Genomic DNA, 24,400 nt, shown 5'->3' with positions numbered 1-24,400 from the left:
AAATCTTTGGCGGAACATTCATTATCACTCTGCTTCTAGATGAAAGCATGATAGACTTGTGCATATAGACATTATATTATATTTGAAATTGCAAAAACTTATCAAATTTTTGTTTTTAATATAAATAAACATTCACTGCACATTTATTATTATTCATGCAAAATAAATTAACTTTCAGAACATAGGAACTATAAATAAATATGGAAATGAAGTAACAATAGATATACATTCAAGATTGATGATATATTTATTATAGATCCCAGCTAAATAAATGGTGCTTTACCAGCATATCCCGCACTCCATCTTTTAAAGGCTGAGATTGTTCTTTCTTGGGAGGTAGCTCCCAATCAGGATTCAAGTTAAATGCAAATTGACTTAATATTCGTAACTCACATTTAATTTGTACCCATCCAGGACTATTAACAAAACTCCATGTGTGATACCTAGGAAAAAAGTAGTAAAGAGATACAACAATAAAAGGAATAATAAAAAAGAAATGGACATTTATTTATTAAATTTATATTTTACCATTTTTGAACTACTTCAACGCAGGAGCATAAAACCTCCAACCATAAATGTAAAACTTGTTCATTCAGACCAAGGCAAATCAATGATCTAAGTTTCACATCCATTTGTGCATGTGCATTATCATGGGATAAATTAATTGATTGAACACATCGGTAAAGTAACTGTTAATGAAAATATAAATTTTTATATAGAACTAACTTAGTGGTAATTATTATTAAAACTGTGGTAGTACCTCTTCAGGTGTAAGCACTTTGCCATCTTCATCCAGTCGATAAGTCTTACAAAGTACTAGTCGACTATAAACAGAATTGAAGTCCTTTTCAACTTCTTTTGTTGAAGCTTCTTCTATAAATAGCCATGGGTGACATGGTCCTCCCAAAAATGATGGTCGTTTCATTCCATGTTCCAGTACTGCTTTTACAGCTGGACATAAAGTTCCTCTTACTAAATCTGTTACAGCCTCACTAACAGCATCATCACCTGCACAAGTATACTGTTTACTTCGTTCATCTAGTAGTTCTACAAATTTTGCAGGAAACCAACCTAACAAATATTTAATAACTTCATATATTTTTTTGAACATAAGACATGATATAATCATTATACAATATAATGTGTATATTGATTTGCTAACGTTATAATATTACCGCGAAGTCCATTAAGCTCCCCTATCCAACAATGTTCATCTTTTTGACTTATTATTGTGATAATATCGTTTTTGCGGAAACCTAATTCATCATCATCGTGTCGCTCGAAATCTAATAAAGCTTTAGCTCTTCTTTTCCTGATACGTGAAACGTTTACGTAATTATCATGGTCCTTACTATGACTTTCCATACTATAATCAGCGACCAAAACTACAGAACTAAATTTTGGATCAACATTGATAAAATGCCGAGAAACTTGTAATACAGCTTCTCTAAGATCCACGAGTATCTCTGCAAAGAAATATAGATATTTTATTAAATTTTACTATTAAATAATGTTAAAATGTTCATTTTTATGAAATCAAATATATACCAGTGTGACGAATGTTTTTGCATTTAGCGTCATCTTCACCATCATCAGTTCCGAAAAGGAAAGCTTGTAGTAGTGATTTATGTCTCTTCATCTGACGCCTGTGATTTTACAATTTCATATATGCTTAAAATTCATACTTAATGTGTTAAATTTAATTTGAAGTAGTACCTATTTAAATGTTGTTTTGGTAAGTTCGACACCGCATCCGGATTGCCAACTAATCCACCATGATCTGCCATTAGATAAGCTAAATGTCGGCGTCTATGTGTTTCTATTAAAACGTCTGTCAATGATCCACTTAATTCAATTGAAACCTAAAATCCAATTCGATTAAAATTGTTTTTTTTTAATTTATTTTACATAATATTTTAAAGAATCTATAAAATAAAATATATTACGTCAAACAATTGATCAACATCGTCGATGTCTCCTGGAATATCCGATAAAGCATTAAATATTTGCGCAGAATTTTCCAATTGCTTCAAATCATTTTCTAAGACAACAAAAATAATCTAACATTAGATAGCCAAACAAAGACCAAAAGTTTACTCTCAATTTTACCTCTTATCTTTAACATTCCAAGTGTTATTTGAAAGAGAACAATGGATCCATCAAATAAAAATAGGTCCCAGATGCGTAAAAGTATTTTCATATGTACAACAGATGCAAATAGAGTTAAAAACCAGTGAAGTGATATAAGGCTTAATTCTATATCATGTTGTAATAAAACTTGGTCTATATCAGGAAGATAATTGGCTACTAAAGTTCGTAGCACTCTTTGGTCTGCTTGAACTCCTAAAAACAATCATTAAATATGATGATTATGTATTTGAACAATAATAATATTAATATTCTTATTTGAGTCATAAATATAATTCAGAAAAATTGTACCTAGCAAAGTCGCGGAATAATAAGAAGCAGGTAATAGGTCTTCCACAATTGTAGCCATCATCCAAAATGTGTCTTCCTCTTCTAATAACAATAAAAATGAAGCAGCCATGGTTCCTGTACCTTGACAGTAGCCTATATCAGGATATAGCCAAGCTAGAGCCCGCAAAACACGTCTTAAGCGTGGTATGCCAGTACTGTGAAGTTGACTGAAGCATGCATTAGCTGGCATTGTCCGTAAGAGGTCTTTTTCTATTTGTTTATTAGACATTAAAGCATCATTGCTAGACTGCTTAACTATTTCATTATACACAATTTCAGAAGTAGTTTTTTTTTCTAATGCACCTATAAAAATGTAAAATATATAATTAGAATGAAAAGTTAAATAATAACAGTTGTATTATGAAACAAATATAATACCAGACATCCTCATCCAAATTTGAGGACGAAGAGAATGTGAAATGCCCCGTTTTACCATTTCACGCAATTTTTCTGTACGTGGTAGTCGTTTATTTATACTTTGCCAAGAAATTTCAGATTCCTCATTATTATGACTAAATTCTAACAGGGCCAGCCATTGTAACCTAAAAAGAAATAAAAAAATTACTAAGTAACAGCTGAGAAAATTAATAGAAAAATGTGTTTATATATATATTGGTTATTACCTGTGCTGGGGATCTTCCACAAATGGTATACCTAATAATTTTTTAGAGCTTTGTTCAGGTCCATCCTCCTCCTCCACACGAAAACCAAATTCATCAAATCTATAATCTGGTTGCGAATTTGGATCATCAGGTTGGCTAAGTCTGGCTAGAATATCTTGAGGCCACATAGATGGAGTTAAGGCAGAAAATGGTCCTCCTGGTACAGGGGATAATCTATCTCTAGACAATCCAGCTTCTTCTATATCAGATTCTTCTTCCAATACAGAAACATCCAGCTTCTTCTTTTAATAAAAGAATAATATTGCATAAAAATATAATGATGATAAAATAACAAAATTAATTAAATCATCTTACATTATGATCCTCTTTTCCAACATAACCTTCGTGATCACGTACATTGAAAAATGATTTGGCAATATCCATTTCTTTAAGATTAGTAAAGTAATTTTAGTAAAATTAATTTTTTAATTATCTACGACATTTAACATATAATATTCAATTTCATAAACTAATATTTCGAAATTTCTTGCTCCTTTAGTTAAACTAAATTCGGATGTGTGGAATTATATACATAAATATATGAAATAAAACTTTTTGTTATCCTTGACACGAAAAATAAATAAATATTACTATTAACTTCATTACTTATTACTTTATTTTAAACTATTAGTTTGACAGTAAGCTCCGTAAATACCATGTAAACATGTCACAATCCAGTCGATCCAGTCACAAACACGTAACCATACGTATGTAAGGTATGTAACAATTTTTTTTCTCCTTTAAGGTTGGGTTTAGGATATACATATACATATAAATGATTCTATTGGCCCTATTGGCCTACGTTACCTCTACGAGGATTGGCTGAACTGCACATTTCCATTGGCGGTAGGGTTAAATTTGTTTAATTCTCGACGTTGCTAATTATCACTGACTGTATAAATTACCGATATAAATTATAATGCAATCACTATGAATGGCGTTAAACTTAATCTAGAATTAAATAAATTTACAATCGTTTTATAAATATACTTTTATTAATTGATGAATTTAATTTTAGCATTGAACTTTTAATATTTATTCAAATTTATTGTTTTGATTGAAAAGATATCCTAGAAGTCAGAAGCTTCCCTAGAAAAAATATAAATTGTTTAAAATATAGTTATATAAAGATTACAACAATATAGAAAAACTTAAAATGAATAATCTTTTACATTTACAATAGCTGGATAATCGCTTTTGACAATTAAATGTTTAATCTAAAAAGAAAAGAGAATATGAGAATCTTTCATACTTACGCCATTTTTTCTCGCAACTTAATTAAAGTTTCAGGAGTTTTAGGACGATTTACTGGTTTCAAATCGTAAGTTTTCAAATGCGAGTAAACAGCAATCTTGTGAAAAACAATTATTATATTTCATCATCATTATTTTAATATGAATTAATAAATGCTTACTTGGGGTAAAGATGTATCTAAAATTGGAATCTCTACGGATTTTTTAGGTACCATAGAGACTCGATAAATATTTCCTAACATTAGTAAATTTAACCTATTTCCATAAGGACGCGTATTAATAATTTTATCAGTATTTTCTCCATTAAATAGAGAGGATACATTTCCAAAAGAATCCATAATTCTAAAATAAGATACCCTTTACAAATAGTTAAACACACTTTTCATATATGAAAGAATTGATAAGATTACACTTTTAAGGCTGTTATTTAATCGATATTACCAACAGTATTGCGCACTATGTTCAATAAAAGCAATGGAATATAGTTTAAGATTTATAACTCAAAAAAAGTTCTTATATTATAAAAATATAATGGATGAATAAAACGAATCTACAGTCTACACTACAAAAAATATAACCAAGATTAAAAAGAGAAGGACGTTTTACTCGTTTTAATTGACTCATAGAAATAACAAAGCACTAAATTTTTCGTAGCACGAAAAATTGAATTACTTTCAAAACATAGGAAATGCAAACTGTAGAGTTATGGAATTAGCACTTTTAGTATATTAATTTATCTTTATTCTTTGCACATGTTGATACCATAAATATGCAGAAAGAAATACAGGGGATAAAACAAGCAAAAAAGAGCAAAATATAGAAATATCAATTATGCAATCTACTAAAAAAATTATAAATATATATATATATATATATATAAGTTTATTATATGACAATAAAATTGTCAATAAATTAGTTGTAAAATAAAGTTTTACAAATATTGTTAATTAAATTTTAAAAAATGAGTATTTTATTGTCAGTGCTTCAAATAATAGAATATAATTGTGTATAACAAACAGTACAAAATGAGATCTGTTTCATTTTGATGAAGTACCTTATGTTTTAATTACAATATTTGGTCAAAGGACAAGGTTCTAAGGCATAACTTTTAAAGCTTTTGTGAACAGTTTTTAAGTGCTTACATAAACGCTCTTTGGTATCTTCCAACAATTCAAGCATTGCAGTTCTTGAATTACTTGATAAAGCCTCATCATAAGATTTTAATAACTGTAAATCTATATGTGAAATGCCATCCAAGTCTTCAAGCATTTCCTTTATTTTACAAAAATCATCTTTCAACTCCTCCACAAACGTATCTGATGTACTGGAACTATAAATAATTAACATACAATTTTTAAATTATAATAATATAATTATATTATAGAGAGAGTTGTAGTTCTTTGATATATAAAATACCTCAATTTACTGGCTAACTCACGACAAGCCAAGTAAATATCGAAACATTCGACATTATCCCGAAGCTCACTTTTCTGTAAATACTTTCGAAAAATTTGTCTACCTTTGGGATGGCCTAGAGTGGTATAAATTGAATCCGTAATTTTGTCTAATTCACTACAGCTAATGCCAATGGTACATTTGCCGATACAACCTATTTTTCCATCGGACGTTGATGCCTGCATGCCTATTAATTCATTTGTAATTTATACTTTTCGTATATCTATACATTGATATTTATTAATTTAAAAATTTGTATTGACATTAAAATTTCCAGCTTTTAGAAAGTGAATTATAGGTTATCTTGAAATATAGTTCTTTTCTATCAAATGTAACAAATAATTATATTAAAATTTTATACGCATATGACATTAAAAAACTATCTTAGAAATTTTTAATAAATAGGATACTGATCTTCCGCGTAAATTATCCGATATAAAAAATATGATAATTCAGAATAGCAGACGAAATAAAAGCGCGAAACACTGTGTGTTGCATAGTTACTGTGCAATGTAAATGTGGTGAATAAATTAATTATTTACCTGCTGGTCCATTTATTTACAACAAATTTTTATAATATTAAAAAGTATAAAATGGACGATGATTTTCCTGATTTTGAAGAAGACTATGAGTTACTTCATGCAGAGGAGTTTGAGATTATGCGAGAAATTGAAGGTAAATATAACCTCTTTTAATCGAACCGTAGAATATATTAAAAAACTGTATACCCAATATTTATTCTATAGTTCACAAAGTAGTTACTTATATGTGTGATATTAAAATAAACTTATTTGTTCCATTGACGTGTTACAAATATTATCATAATAACAAAATAATTTTACTATTGGGAAAAAAGTCAAAATAAAAACTTTAATATAGCGGCGAATTTAAAGTAGATAATATTAATACAAAATTTGTTTAATTTTCAGAACAACACAGAAAGAAAGAGCAAACTAAAAACTTGTATGAAAATCCACAGCCATCCACTTCCTACCAAACTAATTCTGTAGACATTATTCAAAATAGTAGTGCTGGAAAACAAGTACCTGAAAGTGAAAAAAATGATTTTTTGGATAAATCAAGTTTAGAACAACAAAACTCTACTCAAGCAGATCATTCAGAAGCTAATCAAAATGAAAACAATAAAAAAAGAACTTATGAAGAACTGTTTGGTGACATTTCAGACTTGATCGAAAAAGATATATTTCTGGCTGAAAATAATCACCCGAAAGAGAAAAGGCCTAGATGGAATGAACCTGAAGAAATAATTAAAGTAATTCTTGAAAGAAAGCGACAACTGCAGCAATATGATTTGACTTTACCAATTCAGAAAACCAATTTAATTCGGTATATAAAACTTATTTGTGCAGAATTTTCTAACTGATTAGATTTAGATTTAAAAATGACAGAAATTGTCTTTTTTGTTTCTAGCAATAAAACTGATTCCATATCTTTACATGTTCCTCGTTGGAATTTTATAGCAGTGACCAGGCCTTATGACTCTCAGCGAATATATATAAGAGTAAAAGAAAATCAATTTATTAATCATAATATGAAACAATCTATTTCAAATCTTCTTCCCATACCTTATAATGATTTAAAGTCTGAAGCAGAAGAAATAGTAAGTTGGAAAATATCTTCAAATATAAATAAAGATTTTGCATTATAATAATTTAGCAAAAGTCCTATAATAATTTTTTTTTAGATTGTTAAGAATATTGAAAATGCTAGTTTACCAAAGCATACTTCTGCTTCTCAAGAGGCTGTTGACAGTGAACTGTGGGTGGATAAATATAGACCAAACGCTTATATTGAACTATTGTCAGAAGAAAGTGTCAATAGAACTTTTTTGTATTGGTTAAAATTATGGGATAAAATTGTATTTAATAAAGAAATACCTCACCATAAAAGGATGAAGCACCCACAAGTAGAAGAAAAAACATTTAAAAAGGACATGTTTACTCCAGAAGTAGACAGTAAAGGAAATCCTGTACATAAAGTAGCATTACTTAGTGGTCCTCCAGGTTTAGGAAAAACTACTTTAGCTCACGTAGCAGCAAGACATGCTGGATATAATGTAGTAGAAGTAAATGCTAGTGACGAAAGAAGTCCTGCTGCCTTTAAGTAACTTTTTTTATTTTGTGAAATTTATTTTTGTTAATAATATTTTTCTTTATGTCATATTACAAATTTCTGATTGTAGACAAATTTTATTAGCATCTACACAAATGAAAGCAGTAATGGGTGCTACTCCACGTCCAAATTGTTTAATTTTAGATGAAATTGATGGAGCACCAGCAGCTTCCATTGAAATTGTTTTAAAATTTGTACAAGGAAAATTATTTACAAAAGGTAAAAAAAATAAAGAAAAAGAATCATATACTTGCCAAAGGCCAGTGATTTGTATTTGTAATGAGCTATATACGCCATCCTTAAGGTAATATGCTACATAACATTTTTACAAATTGAACAGTTAAAAAATTCATTTACATTTTTAGATCATTACGAGCGATAGCCTTAGTTATACCTGTACCTGAAGTAAGTGATTTAAAATTAGCTGATCGTTTATTTGAAATCGCCTGTAAAGAAAACCTACAGGTAAATCGAGATGAATTAGTAACATTAGCTAAAAAGTCTGGCTGTGATGTTAGATCTTGTTTAGGTGCACTGCAATATATGGGTAGCGCAAACCTTAAAGTAAATATTTCTTTGGATTTAAAAGACTCACGAAAAGGGTTATTTGATTCCTGGAAAGATATTTTTACTGTCCCAATGAGAAGAACTGTTCCACTTTCTATTCGTGAACGAATGCAGCTTGTGCTGAAAATTTCACAAAGTGGTAATTATTATAGTTATCTGTTCTTACTATATTTTTGCAATTTGGAGCAATCATTCTTGTTTATTTAATTTTAGGAGAGACAGAAAGATTAGCCCAAGGTGTTTTTTACAATTATCCTGAAATATGTAGTGATAAAATGCAACTCATATCAAAGTCATTAGACTGGTTTCGGTTTTTTGACAAAGTTATAAATCTTGTTCAACGTACTCAAAATTGGATAATTATGCCTTACACTAATTATGCATTTGTAATTTGGCATTTATATCTTTCTAAACCGCGAAGTGAAAGAATATCCTATCCTACTCTTCTTTATGAGGTAAAAAAAATAATTTACACAATTAATATGATATTTGTATACATAACATAATTTAGATGCATAATTCATTTATTTTAAATTGTACAGATTAATAAAAAAATAATGAAGAGTAAAACAATGCTCTCAACTATACAACGGATTTACGGCCGTGACGGAAACATACTTTGTACTGACATTGTTCCATTTTTGCCGGAGTTATTGTCTCCACGGCTTAGAACAGTTGCTGGTCATTTGCAATCAACCAAAGAAAGAGCCGATCTGAATAGACTTGTTAATATACTACTTGATTTTGGTATTACTTTGGTTCAAGAAAAAAATGAAGAAAGCAGTTATGATTATAAATTTGATCCGTATGTTTTAGTTAATTATTTTTACAGTTTTTCTTCTTATTTTTAATGATTTAATTTTACTTCAGAGATGTTTACGCAATCGGCTATTTTCCGGAATGCCAGCAACACAGAATGCTAGGCTATGCAATAAAACAAATAATAGCTCAAGAATTAGAAGTAGAACGGTTAAGGCGAGCTGCAGAAGCAATGGGATTAAGTAAAGAAATTACAAAATTGGACGTTGGGATGGGACCAACTAACATTTCAAAAACACAAATAAACAAAACCGATTTGAAAGATGAAGCATTTAAAAAACCAGTGGAGAATCATTTAAAAAACATTAAAGATATTCCTATAAAACCAAAAGAAATAGTATGGAAATATATATTGTTAAATAATCACTTACATTCATCTTAACTTACAATTAAAATTTACTATTATTTTCTAGGTTTATAAAGATTTTTTTGGAAGAATTATAACTTCTCCCAATACCAAGGAACAAACGGAAAGAGCAAAAGAAAATAAAAATACTTCACCTGTTGCAAATAAAAGTCCTAATCAAAATAAAAATCTTTTCGTAAAGCATAGCGTTTGGTATAAATATAAAGAAGGTTTTAGTAACGCTGTACGTCGACCAGTCTTAATGGGAGATTTATTATAAAGAATGATTAATCAGCCTTTTATCAAAATTTGTAAATAAAAATTCTATTTTCATTTAGTAAAATACTGGAATGTTACAAACATATTTATGCGGATGTTTTTGAAACGAAAACTAAAAATGATTCGTATAAAAAGGCAATTAGTTTTTGCGCGCTAAATTCTTCCAGCAGCTCGTTTTGCGCGTGTACGCCGCGTTTATTTATAAATGGAAATATACGTTTTTCACCATTAATGTATACTTTTGTATTTTATTGAAAAATGTGTATTTGATTTACTTTAAAATAAATCAAATTACTCAAGTACAATTTTAAAAATAATAAAATTCCTGGTAAAGTATGAAAAATGAGTGACGTTTCCCCACGACCCCTTGCATTTGTCCGTAAGGTAAGATACCAACACTACTGAATACGTCATATGCACTGTAGGTAAAGTGGTAAAGTTACACAATTTACGTCGAACTACGTAATTTCATCAAAACTTGATATAAAAATATATTTTAGAGGTTAAATTGGTTAAATATTATTCAGCATAGTGTAAATTGTACTAGTAACAAATGGCTGCATTAATTAAAATAGGCATTAATCAAGGATTAAATAGAAATTTAATTCTTTTAAAGAATAATATTCAAATATGTCGAACGATGTCAAAAATAATAAAAACTGATGAAGTAACCATCCATCAACCACAACCACAACCACCAAAAAAATATTTTGTGTCTTATGGATATGATGATGAAGATCCAGTAAAAGATCGTGCTTTAATGCATGCAACCTATTTCTTAGGTATTACTCTTGGTATTGTTTTTGGAGGTTTTCTCCTAGTATATATGCCAAAGAATCCGATTAAAAGATGGGCTGAACGAGAAGCCTACCTGCAATTGAGGTATAGAGAAGAAAAAGGACTACCTCTTGTTGACCCTAATTACGTTGATCCTGAAGTGCTTCTAAGACAAATGCCCTCTGATGAAGAAATAGATGCAAAAGGACTTAGAATCATAATATAAAGCATTTAGAAGTTTTTTATTTATCAAATTAGAAGACGCATAGTTATACCAGATGACACAAGAAATCAGTTATTCCATCATCAGGTCTTTAATTTACATTATCCATTGTAGTGATATTGTTAAAATAAAATATGCATTTGTCAAAACTGAATCTTTGATTTTATGAAGACAGAATGTTTTATGAATATTGTACATAATAAACATAAATATGAGTTATCTCTTAAATAAATAATTTTCAAGTTCTTCACACAAATTTATGTTTCATCTTATAGTATGCATAATATTAATTAAGTACTTCAACATTTTTTTAAGTTTTATATTATGGTGAATAAATACAGAATTTATCTATATAAACATCAAAATTATACTTTATAGATTTCTTACCTGACTAACAAGGTTAATAAATATTTATACTCATTAGGTTTGTAGAAAAAATATCTGTATAAAAGTATGAAAGATAAAAGGTATTTTGTCAATAAGTAAATTATTTAATCAATAGCAACAATGTAAATTTTATGTTGTGTACAAATTTAATTGTTAAATCATATAGTATGACAAATTTATTATTGGAGAAAGTAATATTATACAAGTAAATAATCATAATATAAATAGTGTAAGTTAACCGTATGTTTTGGAGGCATTTATAAAACATATGTTAGAAAAATAATTCACCTTTAGTTTAAATACAAATAGGTAAATAAACAATTCAATACATATTAACATTTGGTGTGTGTTTATTGCAATAGCACACATAATTTTCTAGAACAAAGATATTATAACTCAAATATTTAAATTATATTTATTACTGTGTTGAAGTTTGTTGAGAAGGTGTGTTAGTAAAAGGCATCTGATTTTGGTGAATGACAGAAGGGTAAAAAGTCGTATTTTGTGGAATACTCGCACTTACAGTAATAGGTGGCATTCCAGGTAAAGAAATGGGTGTTGTTACCAAATGTGGTTGAGGTGTATTATACTGTGATCCATGTATTACTCCTCCTAAAGAGTTATGACTTTGTTGGGAAAATGGTTCGTTGATTACATTGGGTTTATTAGTTTCTGTGTGAAACATTGGTAAAGGAGGACTAGGGGGCATTCCAGGAATATTAGAAACGTGATCTGTATCTGTAAAAAAGAAACAATTCATTTCTATTTTTTTTTTCAATCAATTTTAATATAATTATTTTGATTTTTGTTATACTTACTATATGGAAAATTAGTATTAGCCTGATTAAAGAAATGATTCATTGACACAGTTGTGGTAGAAGCTCCTACAGCTGCAGGATTTAATTGAGTTGATGTTTCCTTTAATATAGAAGGTTCTGTTACAAAAGTTTCTGTAGGAATTGGATTTTGTTGCAATCCACTTGTAACTTCTATAGATGCTGATGTATTTGGCAAAGATAAGCCACTATTAGTATGCAACTGTGTATTTATCAGATTTGACACAGGCCTAGTGACAGGATGTCCTTCACTTTTAGTTAACGTGTCTCCAGGACTGATCATGTAATTTACTGGAACTGAGTATTCAGCAGGAATGTTAGAGGCTGTATTGGCACCACTAATATTTAAGGCTGTTAAAGGTTGAGTTGCCACATTAGCTTTTGTCTTCCCCTTTAAAAAAATAAAATATAAATAATAAATTTGTTCATTATGTGTAAATCAGTAAGAAAATATAAATGATCAATACCAAATATGAATTAGAAGGTTTCTGTGGTATCACCTGCCTAATTGGTATTCTGTGTAAGTAACCATAACCAATACCACAACCAAGACTGTAAATAATTTTCGATTTTATTAAATAAATAACACTTATTAGAAGAAAGATTGTAATTATCCTATTACCTTCCTTCACCACCCCATGTATTATTAGGGGTTATTGTTACTTCTCTGCAGGTATCATCTTCTGTATTATATACATACAGCTTTAAAGGACGAGACTCATGTGCTTCTATTAAGGTAAACAAATCTTCACTTTCATGTAAAACAGAGTCTGCTCCAATTATATAATCTGTGAAAGGACGTAAGCCTGCTAATTCAGCAGGAGAAGATGGATGGACTTCCTATTAAGTAATAATAAATATTGTTAATATCATTTTGAAGGTAAAAAATTGCCACTATTCCATTTACTGAATCAAGCTTACCAGTACATGCCAAACATTTTCATTAGCTCCTTCAAATGAACAAAACCTTATACTAACTCCAAGTAAGCCTTGCCCACCCCATGTCATACTAGGTGTGATGACAGTATGTCTAACAGACTGGGTTTTGCTACTATAAACTGTTATAGTCAATTCCTTGTCCACACCAGCTTTTAAAAGTTCTTTTAAAGTGTCATTGTCTTGATCCTGAAATTATTTTTAATTAATAACAAATTATACTATTACGTATAGATTTTAAATTAACCATCTCTGTAACAAACTTACTAAACGAGTGTTTCCAATAGAAACAATAAAGTCAAAAAATGCTTCAAGGCCTGCTTTTTGTCCAGGAGATCCTTCTTGTACCTGCATATAAAAGAAAATCAATTAGTAAAATATACTGATTTACAATTTATTTTTGCAATTGCACATAAATTACTAGTTTTGTTTGAGAATACACGAACCAGGATATCTTCTACCAAAGCTATTATTTTATTTCTCAGAGACGACATAAGCAAAGATTAAAATGACACTTCAATTTACCCTCAAAACGTGATAACCTTCAGTTCCCCCTCCTGGTATTTCAATACTATGAGAAGAGCCCATTTTAATTATTTTTTTATTATATTAATTTAAAAAGGCTATAGGATTGCCTTAAAAATAAAAAGACCAAAACATTTGTTTGCTAACACTTTAAAGATAGAAAAGTACGTGGCACTGGTAATAAATTTCACTGTGTACAGTCGCCACAATCGTGCCATGAATAAGATGATTGTAATAGAGGAGCGATATGCTACAAATTTTCGTCTAGTTTAATCTCTGCACTTATTTTTGTATGTATTTTCTTTTTTACCTACGATTACAAAATTGATTGGTCGACAATAATATTGGAGGGGAGACTGCCTCCCTATAGTCCCTCTTACCCTCTAGGGGTGTGTTCACACGCTATCAACAACACTATACTGCGCGCACACAAATCGCGAATTCGAGTACCCTGCACCTGCAGTGGCCGGTATTCATAGTCGTTAGTCGTTACTTATATTTAAGTCTGATTTAAAAGTATCGATTGTCCTTTTTCACCTAACAGTAATAGAGAAAGATAACCTATGCTTAAGTCGGTCTTAAATATAAGTAACGACTATGAAATGAATACCGGCCAGTGTGCACTGATATACATACATACATATGTATATCTCTATCCTCTGCTTTCACATTAATGATAAAAAGATAGAGATATACTCAGTACATACTACATATGTACATACGGTCTAGTGCAGGTCTCCGAATTCACGAAAAGTCTGTTCTTTTTCGTTGCATTGCTGCACTAGTGTAATGATTAGAGTGAAAAAACATTACAATATGTATGTATTTGTCTTATTTCAACTAATTGCATCAGTTTGATAGTGCAGTTGAAAAAAGAACACCTAGTCCTAAATCGTATGTAATGTATACATATAATTAGCAATTTTCTCTGCGCAGTAGCATCAAATAGCGCTAATAGCGTCTTCATGAACACCCCTTAATGAGGAAGCTGTCTCGACTCTCGATCGGTATTTATCATAAATGTGTAGATTGCAGATGCAGAACAACATTTAATAATTTTTGCAGAAAAACGCTAACTTCAAGTCAGATATATCGAATGGCGCCCGCGCACCGAATACAGCGTAGCCTGCGTATGTACCCGCGTAGTGGCGCGTAGCAGCAGAAGACCGGTTGACGGTTACAGTTTTACACCGTTTACACTAGTTTACACTAGTTTACATTGTTTACAACAGTTTACAATGGTTGCATTCAGTAGAGACAACAGTTGCGGAACTGTTTAGTAATTCTTTTTAAACTTCTACTTCTATTGGATAAAATTATAGGATCTAAGAGTAATAACCAGTAACATACACTGCTCCCTCAACATTTGTCTCTACTGAATGCAACCAATGGTTTACAATTCCAATGATTCCAATAAATAATGGCTGTAGTGTGTTGACGAATTTAAAGTTTTTTAAGACTTAAGAAGTTGAGTTGAGAGTTAAATATAGTTGTCAACCATATAAAGATAAATATGGAAGAAATTTCAAAATTAAAAGAAAAGTATATAAAAGTTGCAGTACCAGAAATTGAGAAATTATTGGCAAACTATACAGAACATGAAGAATTACTAATAAAAAAGAAGCAATTAACTGGTATGTTAAGTTTCTTTTTATGCACAATTGGGATGTGAAGAAATAAAAAGGATAAATTTTATTAATGAAATTATTTACTGGGTAACGTTAAATGTACAAAATGTTTAATGATTATATTTTTATAGAAGATGAGTCAAAAATTGAGCAATTAATGTCTACAAAAGTTTCCTTGCAGCAAATGTTGTTATCGCAAGATGAAAATCTTGCAAATAAGATAAATGATTTAAATGGGGAAGAGAAGGAGTTGGTAAGTTTAAGAGAATTTGGTATTTTTTACTTTATTCTATAATAATTAATTTTTAGAATGATTTGGAGATTGAAAAAAATAAAATAATGCAAGAAATACAAAATTTAAAAAAGGAAAACCAAAGTCTGAAATGTATGAAGCCTTCCTTGAAAGATGATCAAATATTGAACATGGGACAGTATGTTACATATAATGAGTTAATTAAATTATTTTAACTTTTTCTTATTACTCTTTCCAAAAATCAAACATATTTTATTGCAGACGAAAATTTAATCTGTACAAAGAGTTAACCAGAATAAGATGGAATTTTCAAGAAGAGAAGGAAATTAAAGGATGTAAGTAATAATTTATTAAACAAAAAGAAGTTTATTTTTATAATTGTTTAATTAATATCTTTTTCAGATATAACTAATAAATTTGATTATATCAAAACTTTTAAGTTTCAACCAGATCTGTCTAAAGAAGAATTAAGTGACTTGCTGTGGGAGGCAATTTATCTGTCAACAGAAAAAAAAGATAATAAGAATGAATAAAATTAATTGTAATTAATATGTATATTTATGAGTGTGATAAGTTAAATGTAAATGGATGTCAAATAAATTTATTGTGCTATATAATATATATTTTAAATTTTTCATACTTTTACTTTTATGCATATTTTTTACCATCTATCTTATTGCTCCAAAATTTGTCTTAAAATTGGTGGTAAATTGATTTATTTAAGCATCATTAGCAAAAATATTATAAATTATTGGAAGAGCAGAGAATAATGTTCATTATCTTAGTTATTGTCAAATAGTAACTTTTTAAATTTAAATTTTCATATTAAATTAACACATATACCAATTGCCGATGCTTGCGCCCCTTTGCTTTGCAGTGCTTTGCAGTGTGCTGCAGTACTCACAGTAGTCACATCACAACTCACGTCTCACAGACCTCACAGTACTGAGTAGTCAGTAGTGAGTAGTGACTAGTGAGTGAGTACTGAGTTAGGTACCAAAGGTACCGATTCACAAGAATGAAACGAATGAGTGCTACTGCGCCTACTGCTAGCAAGTAGCAAGTACATAACAAGTAACAACTATAGTAACAAGTAACAGCTGTATGTATGTGCTGTAACCTGTAAGCTAAAACTACTGTTGTACGGGAAGACCGGGAAAATCATGGGCGTCCATCGAGAAGTCAAGCGCGTTGTAATAAGAAGTGGCATAAAATAATTTATTTATCTGAAAAATAAAATAAATGTAAATGATTTGATATACAGTTTTAATCGTGCAATTTTTTGAATTGTGCAAACCATTCCAAAGATAACTGAATAAATTTATATTTCTAGTTATAGTGTCTTAATAATACATATTTAAAGTAGAAATTTTCAAAACCTTAAGGTATAGTATGTAATATTTTTCTTTATTTTATAATTGTTCTACTGTTTTAGTCATAATTATAAGTGAAGTTATTACAAAAATTGTTTTTGTAAAGGTTATATATTGAATCAAAAGTTGACATTTAATCATTACTTAAAATTTGTATATCTAATAAATTTTTTTGTATATATAGGTTAATAAATCAAATAATTGTCTTTTTTCAGTTTCAAAATGCCAAGTTCTTATTTATATGGTATAAATAATGAAGGCCGTGTATTTGGATTATCAACGTCAGGGAGTGTATGGCGTGAATTTATGTACCTGGGATTAGAATTTAAACAGCTTTCCGCAGTTCCACATTTTATGTGGGCTATTGGAGGGGATCGACAAGTTTATGTACATGTTCATGGACTAGATGTTCCAATCAGGATTAAAGAAGAAACTTATGAAAATGAAGTAGACAATAAAATCTTTAGTTTATATTAAATCAATAGTGGTTACATATAACTCTAAACATCCTATAATATGTTCTTCATTTATTACAGCGATGGCTTCCAATAGAAGGATTTAGTGGTAGATTATTACCAACAGATAGATATAATTTTTCAAATCAAGATGGTACTATTGATCGTAGCCGAGATAAAGTTAAATTACCTTCAATGGCCTGGCAATGGGAAGGGGACTGGCATATAGAAACAACATTAGATGGACAACCATTAGATCATGATGTAATTATTTTGCATTTCTTATTATAAAAATATTATATAATGATTAAATTTAAACTATTGCTTCTACAGGGATGGACTTATGCTGTTGATTTTCCAGCTACATATAGTACAAAAAAGCAGTGGAAGTCTTGTGTTAGAAGACGTAAATGGGTTCGTTATCGGAGATATAGTGCTATGAATTCATGGTGTGCTATTGCCCCCTTACATACAGATCCTACTAAAGTAATAAACCTTAATATCAATAAATATTTAATAACTATTATAAAAACTTTTATAAAAGAAACAAATTTGTTTAGGAACCATTTATAGATGTAGCAATAAATGGTAGTCAAATGCCTGGGGCAAGTCCTGGATATCTGGTTGTATGGGCAGTCACAGCACATGGAAGAGTACAAAATTTCTTAAAATATACTATTAGTATATTAAAGATCACACAAGAAACACTGCACAGTTTTTAGATATTATTTATTTTAATTTTTTTTAGGTGATGTTTAGGGTTGGTGTTAGTACATCTTGTCCTGAAGGCCAAAGATGGAGCTCAATTAAATTAAACAATGGTCATGAAGTGAGCCAAATCAGTGTAGGTGCTACAGGACTGGTTTGGGCTGTTCTTACTCTTGGGAAAGCAATTGTTCGTACAGGAATCACTAGGGAAAATCCGATGGGTAAATATTTGAAATTTTGAAGTATATAAAAAGGATTAACAATAATTTATGTATTAATAAAATGCTTAGGTGATGATTGGGTAGAGATTGAGCCTCCTCAGTCTGAATTGCGCTTAATTCAAGTCAGTGTAGGTACGGATGCAGTATGGGTAGTTGCTCATGATGGCAGTGTTTGGTTTAGAAAAGGTATAAAAGGTGAAATGAGTGGTGTATGTGAACAGCTAGCAACAGGAACTGGCTGGGTAGAAATGTTGAGTAAAATGGCGCTAGTATCTGTAGCATCCAATGATCAGGTGATTAAAATGCAATATATGAGATTGATAATATGTCGAGTTTCGTGTGATAATTTATCTTTTAAATTATATTAGGTTTGGGCAATTGGTAGTGAAGATCGATGTTTATATTTTCGTAGTGGAATTACACGCGCAGAATTAACTGGAAAGAAATGGAAGTTGATAAATGTGCCTCTTCAATTAAGTAGAGCAAGTAGTAATGCTAGCATATCTTCAAGTAACAGACATAGCTTATGTGGTACTCCACATCAACAACGTCATCAAAGCTGGAGCTCTTTGGTATTTTTTCAAAATAATAGCTAGCAGTTATGAGTCTCTAATAATATAATAACTTTTTATGTTAGAATCGTCCGCATAGTACTAGTGATGGGACCGCACTAATTCGAGAATGGGAGGAGCAGTCTCGATCAGCTCCTACACCAACATCTTTAAAATTATGGCAGCGTACTAACGATGGCTCATCAGTAAAAAGCTCTCAGCAAACATCTCTTCAAGAAGTTTATGCAAATGATGACAAAAAAAGGTATTAATTATTGTGCTAAATAATTTAAAATTTAAAATACTAATATAATTAACCAAATCGTAGATGCGTAAATTCTGATGTAGCTCTAACAGAAGCAAGTGTTGCTAATATTACCATATCCAATGAATCATTAACTAAAAGTGGAGAATCTATAGTTGTATCTGGAAAAGGAATGGGCAGTACAATCAAGGTTTCTACTAACAAAATACTATAAAAATGATCTTATTAATCAAAATTCTTTTATTACAAGTTGATCTAATAATTAAAATTGTACAGGTAAATCCAGCTGCATGGAGTCCAGTACATTCTGTAGGTTCTATGGTTGGCGTTGAAGCTCATCCCGAAACAGACGGAAGTATTTTTGATCCAGACTTAAGTGGAGAATCTGGAGTTTATGGAGAAGATGATAGCGCTGCTATTATGTATTGGGCTGAATGCGATGTTATGTGGAATAAAGTAGAAGCTGGTGCTTGCTTAATCGATCCACTATGTCTCCCCAAGTGGTGAGAGACATAATTCAGATATTCTTTTATAGAAATTATATTTCAAAATTAAAGATTTCATATTTTTTATTAGGGTTACAGATGGGAATAGTGTAGCACAGGATGAAATTTATGAACCATGGAGAATAGCTATTCTAGAAAGTTTGAGAAATAGGATGCATAAATTATCATCAGATCTTTCAAAATATGAAAATGCAGTTGAAAGGTACGATATCTTCATGTATGTATAATCTCAATTAATTTTTAGTATATTTATTAAATACGTTAAAAAAATTAATAGGTCGTCGTGGGTTAAGACCGCGGATGCTAAATGTAAATTGAGAAGTATTAATACGTTTGATGATTGCATTATTGAATTGGAGTGGATTAGTAGTGAATGCGGATCATTAGATGCTGGTACATTTACGGTCTTAAATTCCGATGGAGCTACCACAATCGTAATACTTTTCATAGATATCTTATGTTTTAGTAATAAATCAAAGTAGGCAACCCTAAAAATAATTATTTTGTAGACACAGTTTCCAGTTTCTGAAATGACCTGTGTTGTGTGCTGTAGTGAACCAGGAAACCCTAGATTAGCAGTTTATACACCCCGATTATCGTCAAAAGTTCTTAGACTACAATTTGCTACAGATGCGGAAATGGAGGATTGGCTCGCTCAATTGACATTAGGTAATCTAATTTTTATTACTAATCTATTTTAAATGCTTTTAAATAATTCGACTATCATTTAAATTGAATGATTGTTTCATAGTATCTTGTCAAATGAATAATGTATACGGAAGGCCAGGACTTAATTCAATATGGGCAACTACTGCTTTAGGGGATGTTTTTGTATTTGATCCTACCATTACTGAAGTAAGCTTTTAAATATTTAAGCTAACTGGTACACATTATGGATAATTATGTAATTAACAGGCACAATTTGTACTAGGAAAATCAATTCAACAATGGTAACTACACAATAGAACTGGATGTAGCTGGAAAAGATTTGCCATTTGAAAGTATACTACATAATGGTTTTGGAATTGGAAGCTCGTTAAGAGTTACAGCTTGCATATATGATGATGCTGACAGGTTTGTAATTAATGAGTATAAAGTATTCCGTTTATTGTATGTATTGTTTTTATCAACCACAAATCTTTTAATTGTAAAAATGAATTTGATAAATGGGATGGTCTATATAATTAACTCTTAACATATTTTAATTACAATATTTTTTTGAATTTATTAGGCTATCAATTAATTTGGTTTGCTACAATATTTTATCTGTGAAACATAAGAGTGTGTCAGTTAGTCACGATGTTGCTCTTCATTTCAATCCAAGATTAAGGGAAAACATTATAGTAAGGAATTCGTACCAGAATGGGCAATGGGACGATGAAGAAAGAAATGGAATGAGTCCACTTAAAGCAGGCTCCGACTTCATGTTAAATATAGTGTGCGAAAAGCGAGGCTACAGAATTTTCATTAACGATTCAGAGTTTACGTTTTTCAGTCATCGAATAGCACCCCAAAATATCACGCATCTACGTATTAAAGGAATGATTTCACTAATAAGCGTGATATATTCATCTACATTGGTAACTACTTTTTTGTTAATAAGTTATATATAATTATTACCACTATATCCATCATGATAATTCTATATCCTTTTTAGATGATCATTGACCCATTACCAATATTTTGGAGGCAAATGGGAGGTCATTTGAGAAAAGTTGAAACTTGTTTAGTGGGTATAGTATGGGGTGTAGGATATGATAATACAGCATGGGTGTATACGGGGGGCTGGGGTGGCACTCAATTAAAAGGTGATATTTTTAGTGTATGAATCTTTAGGGCTATTACAAAGGAAATGATTGATTTTTAGGTGTTGGTTCTACTAATACCGGTATAAATACAATGATAGATACACATAACTACTTTGTATATGAAAATCAGCGGTGGAATCCAGTTACTGGCTATACTTCGCACGGGCTTCCAACCGATAGATACATGTGGAGTGATGCAACAGGTCGTCATAAACGAACTAGGGAACATACGAAATTATTATCCACGCATTGGCAATGGGTAAGAAAATTTTAATATTAATTTTTAAATGTAACATTGCCATAAATTTAAAATACGCTTGTACAATATTAGGTGTCCGATTGGATTGTCGATTTTCATACACCTGGAGGTGTAGATAGAGATGGCTGGCAGTATGCTACTGATTTTCCTTCACAGTTTCATGGGAAAAAACAATTTACTGATTATGTTCGTCGAAGAAGATGGTTTAGACGTTGTCAGTTAACCACAACAGGACCTTGGCAAGAATTAGGCAATACGAAATTAGTCGACGTTTCCTTATATGTATGTGACATTATTTATACATATATTTCAAGTTATGAATAATTAAATTGATATTTTATCTTAATATTTTTAGACAAGTGGTAAACCTGGTACTGATTCCCCTTTACAAGTATGGGCAGTAGCTTCTAACGGTGCCGCCTTATTTAGACGAGGAGTTTCAGAATCTTGTCCAATAGTATGTATTAATTTAAAAATATTGTCTGTATTATTAGATAGTATTAGGAAAAAATATAACTGGTTTGATAAACAGGGTGTATCATGGGAGCATATACCAGCAGATCAAGGATTCATAGCTATTTCTTGCGGCCCAAGTAATCAAGTTTGGGCAGTTGGAAAAAATGGTTCTGCTTATTGGAGACTCGGCATTAACTCTGAAAAGCAAACAGGTATTTATAGTAAATAAGAGTACAGTGCAGAGTTGTAGTGCTGTGAGAATTTGGTCTCCCCACTTAACTTTTAGGCATTCGCTATTATAGCACTTGGAAGTCATGTAAGGAACCAAATTTCCATTACATTGCAACTGTGGTAGAATGGTCTAATTACTTTTCGAAACTCATTGGTTTTTATTATTTATTAGGCATTCAGTGGCAAAATGTCGAGCCCCCGTCTGGTGCTCACTTGAAACAAATTTCTGTTGGACTTGACGTAGTTTGGGCTTTGGATACAAATGGACGTATACATGTTCGTCGTGAAGTTCAATCACAAACTTTTCCGGAAGGAACACGCTGGCAAACGATACCTGTTATGCCAAATGATCCAATTCATATAGGTATAGTAGTATATTATATTATTAGAATGTACAAAATGTTCCCTTTTCACGCCTAGAGTAAATAGTCACGAGTAAAAAAAGTTGCGTATGAGTCGCATACAATATTATTTGTTCTGCTGCGAGCCCAGCTAGTACTAAATTAAATTTTCAGTATGCTAAGAATACTTTGAATGCAGCTATGAACATTGCTTATATTGTAATAGAAAAATCCTATGTACATAGAAAATTCTGCTTTTAACACTAATATTGCGTAATTCCGTATAAGGAATTAATTAACCGCATTTACTATTAATATTTGATTATTAGTATTTGTCTTAAATAACAAGTTTTAAATACACAATTGTATTTCTTTAGATTTGTCTGTGTTAAACGCTAAACAAGGATTTCGACACATTTCGGTTGGGAGGGAATTGGGTCAAGTTTGGGTAGTTTCAGGAGCAGGCATAATTTGCCGTAGGCTTGGTATAACACGTGAAAATCTTTCAGGAACTGGTTGGGCAACGGGGATAGGGGTAGGTGTACTAGTTATTAATTTTATAAACGAAAAATTAAGTTGTATTTTTTCATTATTACTATTATTATTTTCTAACAGGCAAATTGGCAGCACGTAAGTACTGGTGGGCTTGTGAATAAAACCGCTTGAGGGGACCACCATAAACTATTCATAATCAGACTAGTCACTCAATTATATAAAAAAAGGTGCATTTTTGGTATATTATTAGTATTTATACATTACCTGACACGCCAAATGCAATTTCATCATTTGTTATTTATGCCGAAAAGCATAATATAAAATTTTATAAATCATGATCTATATATTACATAAGTAATTATGTTATAGTCATAATACTGTTAATTTGGCATAAACATAAAGGTTTCTAATTACTTAAATCTATTACGAATCTTAATTTATCTATTTGATCATTATTGGGATCTGACACGTGGGCGGAGTCAATATATATAGATATATAGAAAATTCAATATGGCGCAGAAGTGCCTAAGTGTCTAAATGTCTATTGAAATTACAGGAGGGTTATAATGATTTCGATGGAAAATATCTGTACAAACTTTTCTCCCAAATTCAAAAGTTTTAAGGTTTTCAATAATAAATTGCAATTTATTGAAAAATATCCATAAGAATCAATGTAAAACCCGGGCTTCCTTTGCTTTCATTTTTTACCGCTTGGAGCGCTTCAACTATGTCAGATCCCAATACAAAGTATTTATTCCGACTATATATATATATATATATATATATATATATATATATATATAAATGTTAAATAATTTATTTTATAATTCTAATTTACATAATTAATAATTCGGACATTTTAACTATTAATTATTAAATTAGCTTTATTAAATAGTTTGTATTATAATACACAAAATTAACTTTTTCATATATCATAATTTAATAACATTCAGTGAATATGCTCTATTTTCTTATGCAATTACATTAGTAGATAAAATATGAATATTGTAAATAGCATTAGCTTGAGCAAATATGTAATTTATTATAAAATCATTTCTAATGCATTATATAGCTTAACATTAAGTATATTTAATAAATTGTATGCATGAATTACAATAAAAAGTATTGCCAGACGTTAATAACGAAAAGTTAAAATTGAATTCTTTTAATAAAA

General features: G+C 30.3%; 7 protein-coding genes across 13 annotated transcripts; 4 read left to right on the top strand and 3 right to left on the bottom strand.

The window, feature by feature from the left end:
* Positions 1-240: 240 nt before the first annotated feature.
* Positions 241-4,124, bottom strand: LOC136777690 (small G protein signaling modulator 3 homolog). 2 transcript variants are annotated; one of them, XM_066734175.1, is made up of 13 exons: positions 3,796-4,124; positions 3,456-3,526; positions 3,102-3,382; positions 2,857-3,020; positions 2,440-2,781; positions 2,110-2,343; positions 1,947-2,041; positions 1,717-1,862; positions 1,549-1,646; positions 1,176-1,466; positions 761-1,071; positions 529-689; positions 241-443 (listed from the first exon to the last, which is right to left on the bottom strand). In XM_066734175.1, the coding sequence occupies exons 2-13, from the start codon at positions 3,522-3,524 to the stop codon at positions 251-253; spliced, it is 2,385 nt and encodes a 794-aa protein (XP_066590272.1). In that variant the 5' UTR covers positions 3,525-3,526; positions 3,796-4,124; the 3' UTR covers positions 241-250. The 2 variants fall into 2 exon arrangements, with proteins under 2 accessions (XP_066590272.1, XP_066590271.1); XM_066734174.1 differs by having other exon boundaries at positions 3,456-4,124.
* A 115-nt stretch (positions 4,125-4,239) lies between these two features.
* On the bottom strand, positions 4,240-6,529 carry LOC136777692 (uncharacterized). Of its 2 annotated transcripts, XM_066734178.1 has the most exons (4): positions 6,391-6,529; positions 5,810-6,035; positions 5,536-5,723; positions 4,240-4,491 (listed from the first exon to the last, which is right to left on the bottom strand). In XM_066734178.1, the coding sequence occupies exons 2-4, from the start codon at positions 6,031-6,033 to the stop codon at positions 4,436-4,438; spliced, it is 468 nt and encodes a 155-aa protein (XP_066590275.1). In that variant the 5' UTR covers positions 6,034-6,035; positions 6,391-6,529; the 3' UTR covers positions 4,240-4,435. The 2 variants fall into 2 exon arrangements, with proteins under 2 accessions (XP_066590275.1, XP_066590276.1); XM_066734179.1 differs by lacking the exon at positions 4,240-4,491 and having other exon boundaries at positions 4,745-5,723.
* On the top strand, positions 6,391-10,544 carry cutlet (chromosome transmission fidelity protein 18 homolog). Its single transcript, XM_066734173.1, has 10 exons — positions 6,391-6,523; positions 6,778-7,195; positions 7,280-7,469; positions 7,554-7,972; positions 8,052-8,285; positions 8,347-8,687; positions 8,762-9,003; positions 9,091-9,353; positions 9,419-9,704; positions 9,781-10,544. Exons 1-10 carry the CDS (start codon positions 6,442-6,444, stop codon positions 9,991-9,993), a joined length of 2,688 nt encoding a protein of 895 aa, XP_066590270.1. The 5' UTR covers positions 6,391-6,441; the 3' UTR covers positions 9,994-10,544.
* Position 10,545: 1 nt separating this feature from the next.
* On the top strand, positions 10,546-10,995 carry NP15.6 (NADH dehydrogenase [ubiquinone] 1 beta subcomplex subunit NP15.6). Its single transcript, XM_066733438.1, has one exon. It carries the CDS (start codon positions 10,546-10,548, stop codon positions 10,993-10,995), a length of 450 nt encoding a protein of 149 aa, XP_066589535.1.
* A 517-nt stretch (positions 10,996-11,512) lies between these two features.
* Positions 11,513-13,875, bottom strand: Grasp65 (Golgi reassembly-stacking protein 2). 3 transcript variants are annotated; one of them, XM_066733737.1, is made up of 7 exons: positions 13,598-13,721; positions 13,419-13,499; positions 13,137-13,340; positions 12,838-13,055; positions 12,683-12,767; positions 12,198-12,606; positions 11,513-12,117 (listed from the first exon to the last, which is right to left on the bottom strand). In XM_066733737.1, exons 1-7 carry the CDS (start codon positions 13,643-13,645, stop codon positions 11,798-11,800), a joined length of 1,365 nt encoding a protein of 454 aa, XP_066589834.1. In that variant the 5' UTR covers positions 13,646-13,721; the 3' UTR covers positions 11,513-11,797. The 3 variants fall into 3 exon arrangements, with proteins under 3 accessions (XP_066589834.1, XP_066589833.1, XP_066589835.1); XM_066733736.1 differs by having other exon boundaries at positions 11,514-12,117; positions 13,677-13,875; XM_066733738.1 differs by having other exon boundaries at positions 11,514-12,117; positions 13,573-13,680.
* Positions 13,876-14,542: 667 nt separating this feature from the next.
* On the top strand, positions 14,543-16,169 carry LOC136777502 (chromosome partition protein Smc-like). 3 transcript variants are annotated; one of them, XM_066733835.1, is made up of 7 exons: positions 14,548-14,683; positions 14,742-14,955; positions 15,107-15,310; positions 15,436-15,557; positions 15,614-15,735; positions 15,819-15,892; positions 15,960-16,169. In XM_066733835.1, the coding sequence occupies exons 3-7, from the start codon at positions 15,190-15,192 to the stop codon at positions 16,088-16,090; spliced, it is 570 nt and encodes a 189-aa protein (XP_066589932.1). In that variant the 5' UTR covers positions 14,548-14,683; positions 14,742-14,955; positions 15,107-15,189; the 3' UTR covers positions 16,091-16,169. The 3 variants fall into 3 exon arrangements, with proteins under 3 accessions (XP_066589933.1, XP_066589932.1, XP_066589931.1); XM_066733834.1 differs by having other exon boundaries at positions 14,742-15,007; XM_066733836.1 differs by having other exon boundaries at positions 14,543-14,683; positions 14,742-15,310; positions 15,439-15,557.
* A 266-nt stretch (positions 16,170-16,435) lies between these two features.
* Positions 16,436-24,351, top strand: Pex23 (peroxin 23). The gene is made up of 25 exons (XM_066733739.1): positions 16,436-16,942; positions 17,146-17,377; positions 17,467-17,649; positions 17,719-17,871; positions 17,946-18,038; positions 18,134-18,314; positions 18,384-18,607; positions 18,683-18,886; positions 18,952-19,130; positions 19,194-19,320; positions 19,407-19,633; positions 19,707-19,838; positions 19,914-20,070; positions 20,146-20,305; positions 20,388-20,491; positions 20,568-20,710; positions 20,868-21,216; positions 21,294-21,444; positions 21,504-21,703; positions 21,776-21,985; positions 22,059-22,160; positions 22,236-22,371; positions 22,563-22,754; positions 23,109-23,266; positions 23,347-24,351. Exons 2-25 carry the CDS (start codon positions 17,153-17,155, stop codon positions 23,395-23,397), a joined length of 4,041 nt encoding a protein of 1,346 aa, XP_066589836.1. The 5' UTR covers positions 16,436-16,942; positions 17,146-17,152; the 3' UTR covers positions 23,398-24,351.
* The last annotated feature ends 49 nt before the right edge of the window (positions 24,352-24,400 follow it).

Source organism: Prorops nasuta, unplaced genomic scaffold, assembly GCF_024137725.1.
Source record: "Prorops nasuta isolate Cenicafe-Biocafe unplaced genomic scaffold, Cenicafe_Pnas_1.2 PNAS00011, whole genome shotgun sequence".
NCBI lineage: Eukaryota > Metazoa > Arthropoda > Insecta > Hymenoptera > Bethylidae > Prorops > Prorops nasuta.
Note: the sequence above shows the minus strand (reverse complement) of the source record. Positions and strands in the feature narration are given on the sequence as shown.

What these genes read in the sequence shown, in the direction of transcription:
- LOC136777502 (XM_066733835.1), top strand. Translation starts at nt 15,190, where the DNA reads ATGGAAGAAATTTCAAAATTAAAAGAAAAGTATATAAAAGTTGCAGTA. An exon ending in ATGGGGAAGAGAAGGAGTTG is followed by an intron (nt 15,558 to 15,613) that starts GTAAGTTTAAGA and finishes ATTAATTTTTAG; the next exon opens with AATGATTTGGAGATTGAAAA. An exon ending in CAAATATTGAACATGGGACA is followed by an intron (nt 15,736 to 15,818) that starts GTATGTTACATA and finishes ATTTTATTGCAG; the next exon opens with ACGAAAATTTAATCTGTACA.
- NP15.6 (XM_066733438.1), top strand. Translation starts at nt 10,546, where the DNA reads ATGGCTGCATTAATTAAAATAGGCATTAATCAAGGATTAAATAGAAAT.
- LOC136777692 (XM_066734179.1), bottom strand. Translation starts at nt 6,033, where the DNA reads ATGCAGGCATCAACGTCCGATGGAAAAATAGGTTGTATCGGCAAATGT. An exon ending in GAGTTAGCCAGTAAATTGAG is followed by an intron (nt 5,724 to 5,809) that starts GTATTTTATATA and finishes AATTATTTATAG; the next exon opens with TTCCAGTACATCAGATACGT.
- Grasp65 (XM_066733736.1), bottom strand. Translation starts at nt 13,739, where the DNA reads ATGGGCTCTTCTCATAGTATTGAAATACCAGGAGGGGGAACTGAAGGT. An exon ending in AAGGTTATCACGTTTTGAGG is followed by an intron (nt 13,500 to 13,676) that starts GTAAATTGAAGT and finishes TTTTATATGCAG; the next exon opens with GTACAAGAAGGATCTCCTGG. An exon ending in AAAATGTTTGGCATGTACTG is followed by an intron (nt 13,056 to 13,136) that starts GTAAGCTTGATT and finishes ATTACTTAATAG; the next exon opens with GAAGTCCATCCATCTTCTCC.
- cutlet (XM_066734173.1), top strand. Translation starts at nt 6,442, where the DNA reads ATGGACGATGATTTTCCTGATTTTGAAGAAGACTATGAGTTACTTCAT. An exon ending in GATTATGCGAGAAATTGAAG is followed by an intron (nt 6,524 to 6,777) that starts GTAAATATAACC and finishes TTTAATTTTCAG; the next exon opens with AACAACACAGAAAGAAAGAG. An exon ending in GCTGAAAATTTCACAAAGTG is followed by an intron (nt 8,688 to 8,761) that starts GTAATTATTATA and finishes ATTTAATTTTAG; the next exon opens with GAGAGACAGAAAGATTAGCC.
- LOC136777690 (XM_066734174.1), bottom strand. Translation starts at nt 3,524, where the DNA reads ATGGATATTGCCAAATCATTTTTCAATGTACGTGATCACGAAGGTTAT. An exon ending in TGGAATGTTAAAGATAAGAG is followed by an intron (nt 2,042 to 2,109) that starts GTAAAATTGAGA and finishes TTGTTGTCTTAG; the next exon opens with AAAATGATTTGAAGCAATTG. An exon ending in AAGTGCTTACACCTGAAGAG is followed by an intron (nt 690 to 760) that starts GTACTACCACAG and finishes TTTCATTAACAG; the next exon opens with TTACTTTACCGATGTGTTCA.
- Pex23 (XM_066733739.1), top strand. Translation starts at nt 17,153, where the DNA reads ATGCCAAGTTCTTATTTATATGGTATAAATAATGAAGGCCGTGTATTT. An exon ending in ATCAAAGCTGGAGCTCTTTG is followed by an intron (nt 18,887 to 18,951) that starts GTATTTTTTCAA and finishes TTTTTATGTTAG; the next exon opens with AATCGTCCGCATAGTACTAG. An exon ending in TGATATATTCATCTACATTG is followed by an intron (nt 21,217 to 21,293) that starts GTAACTACTTTT and finishes TATCCTTTTTAG; the next exon opens with ATGATCATTGACCCATTACC.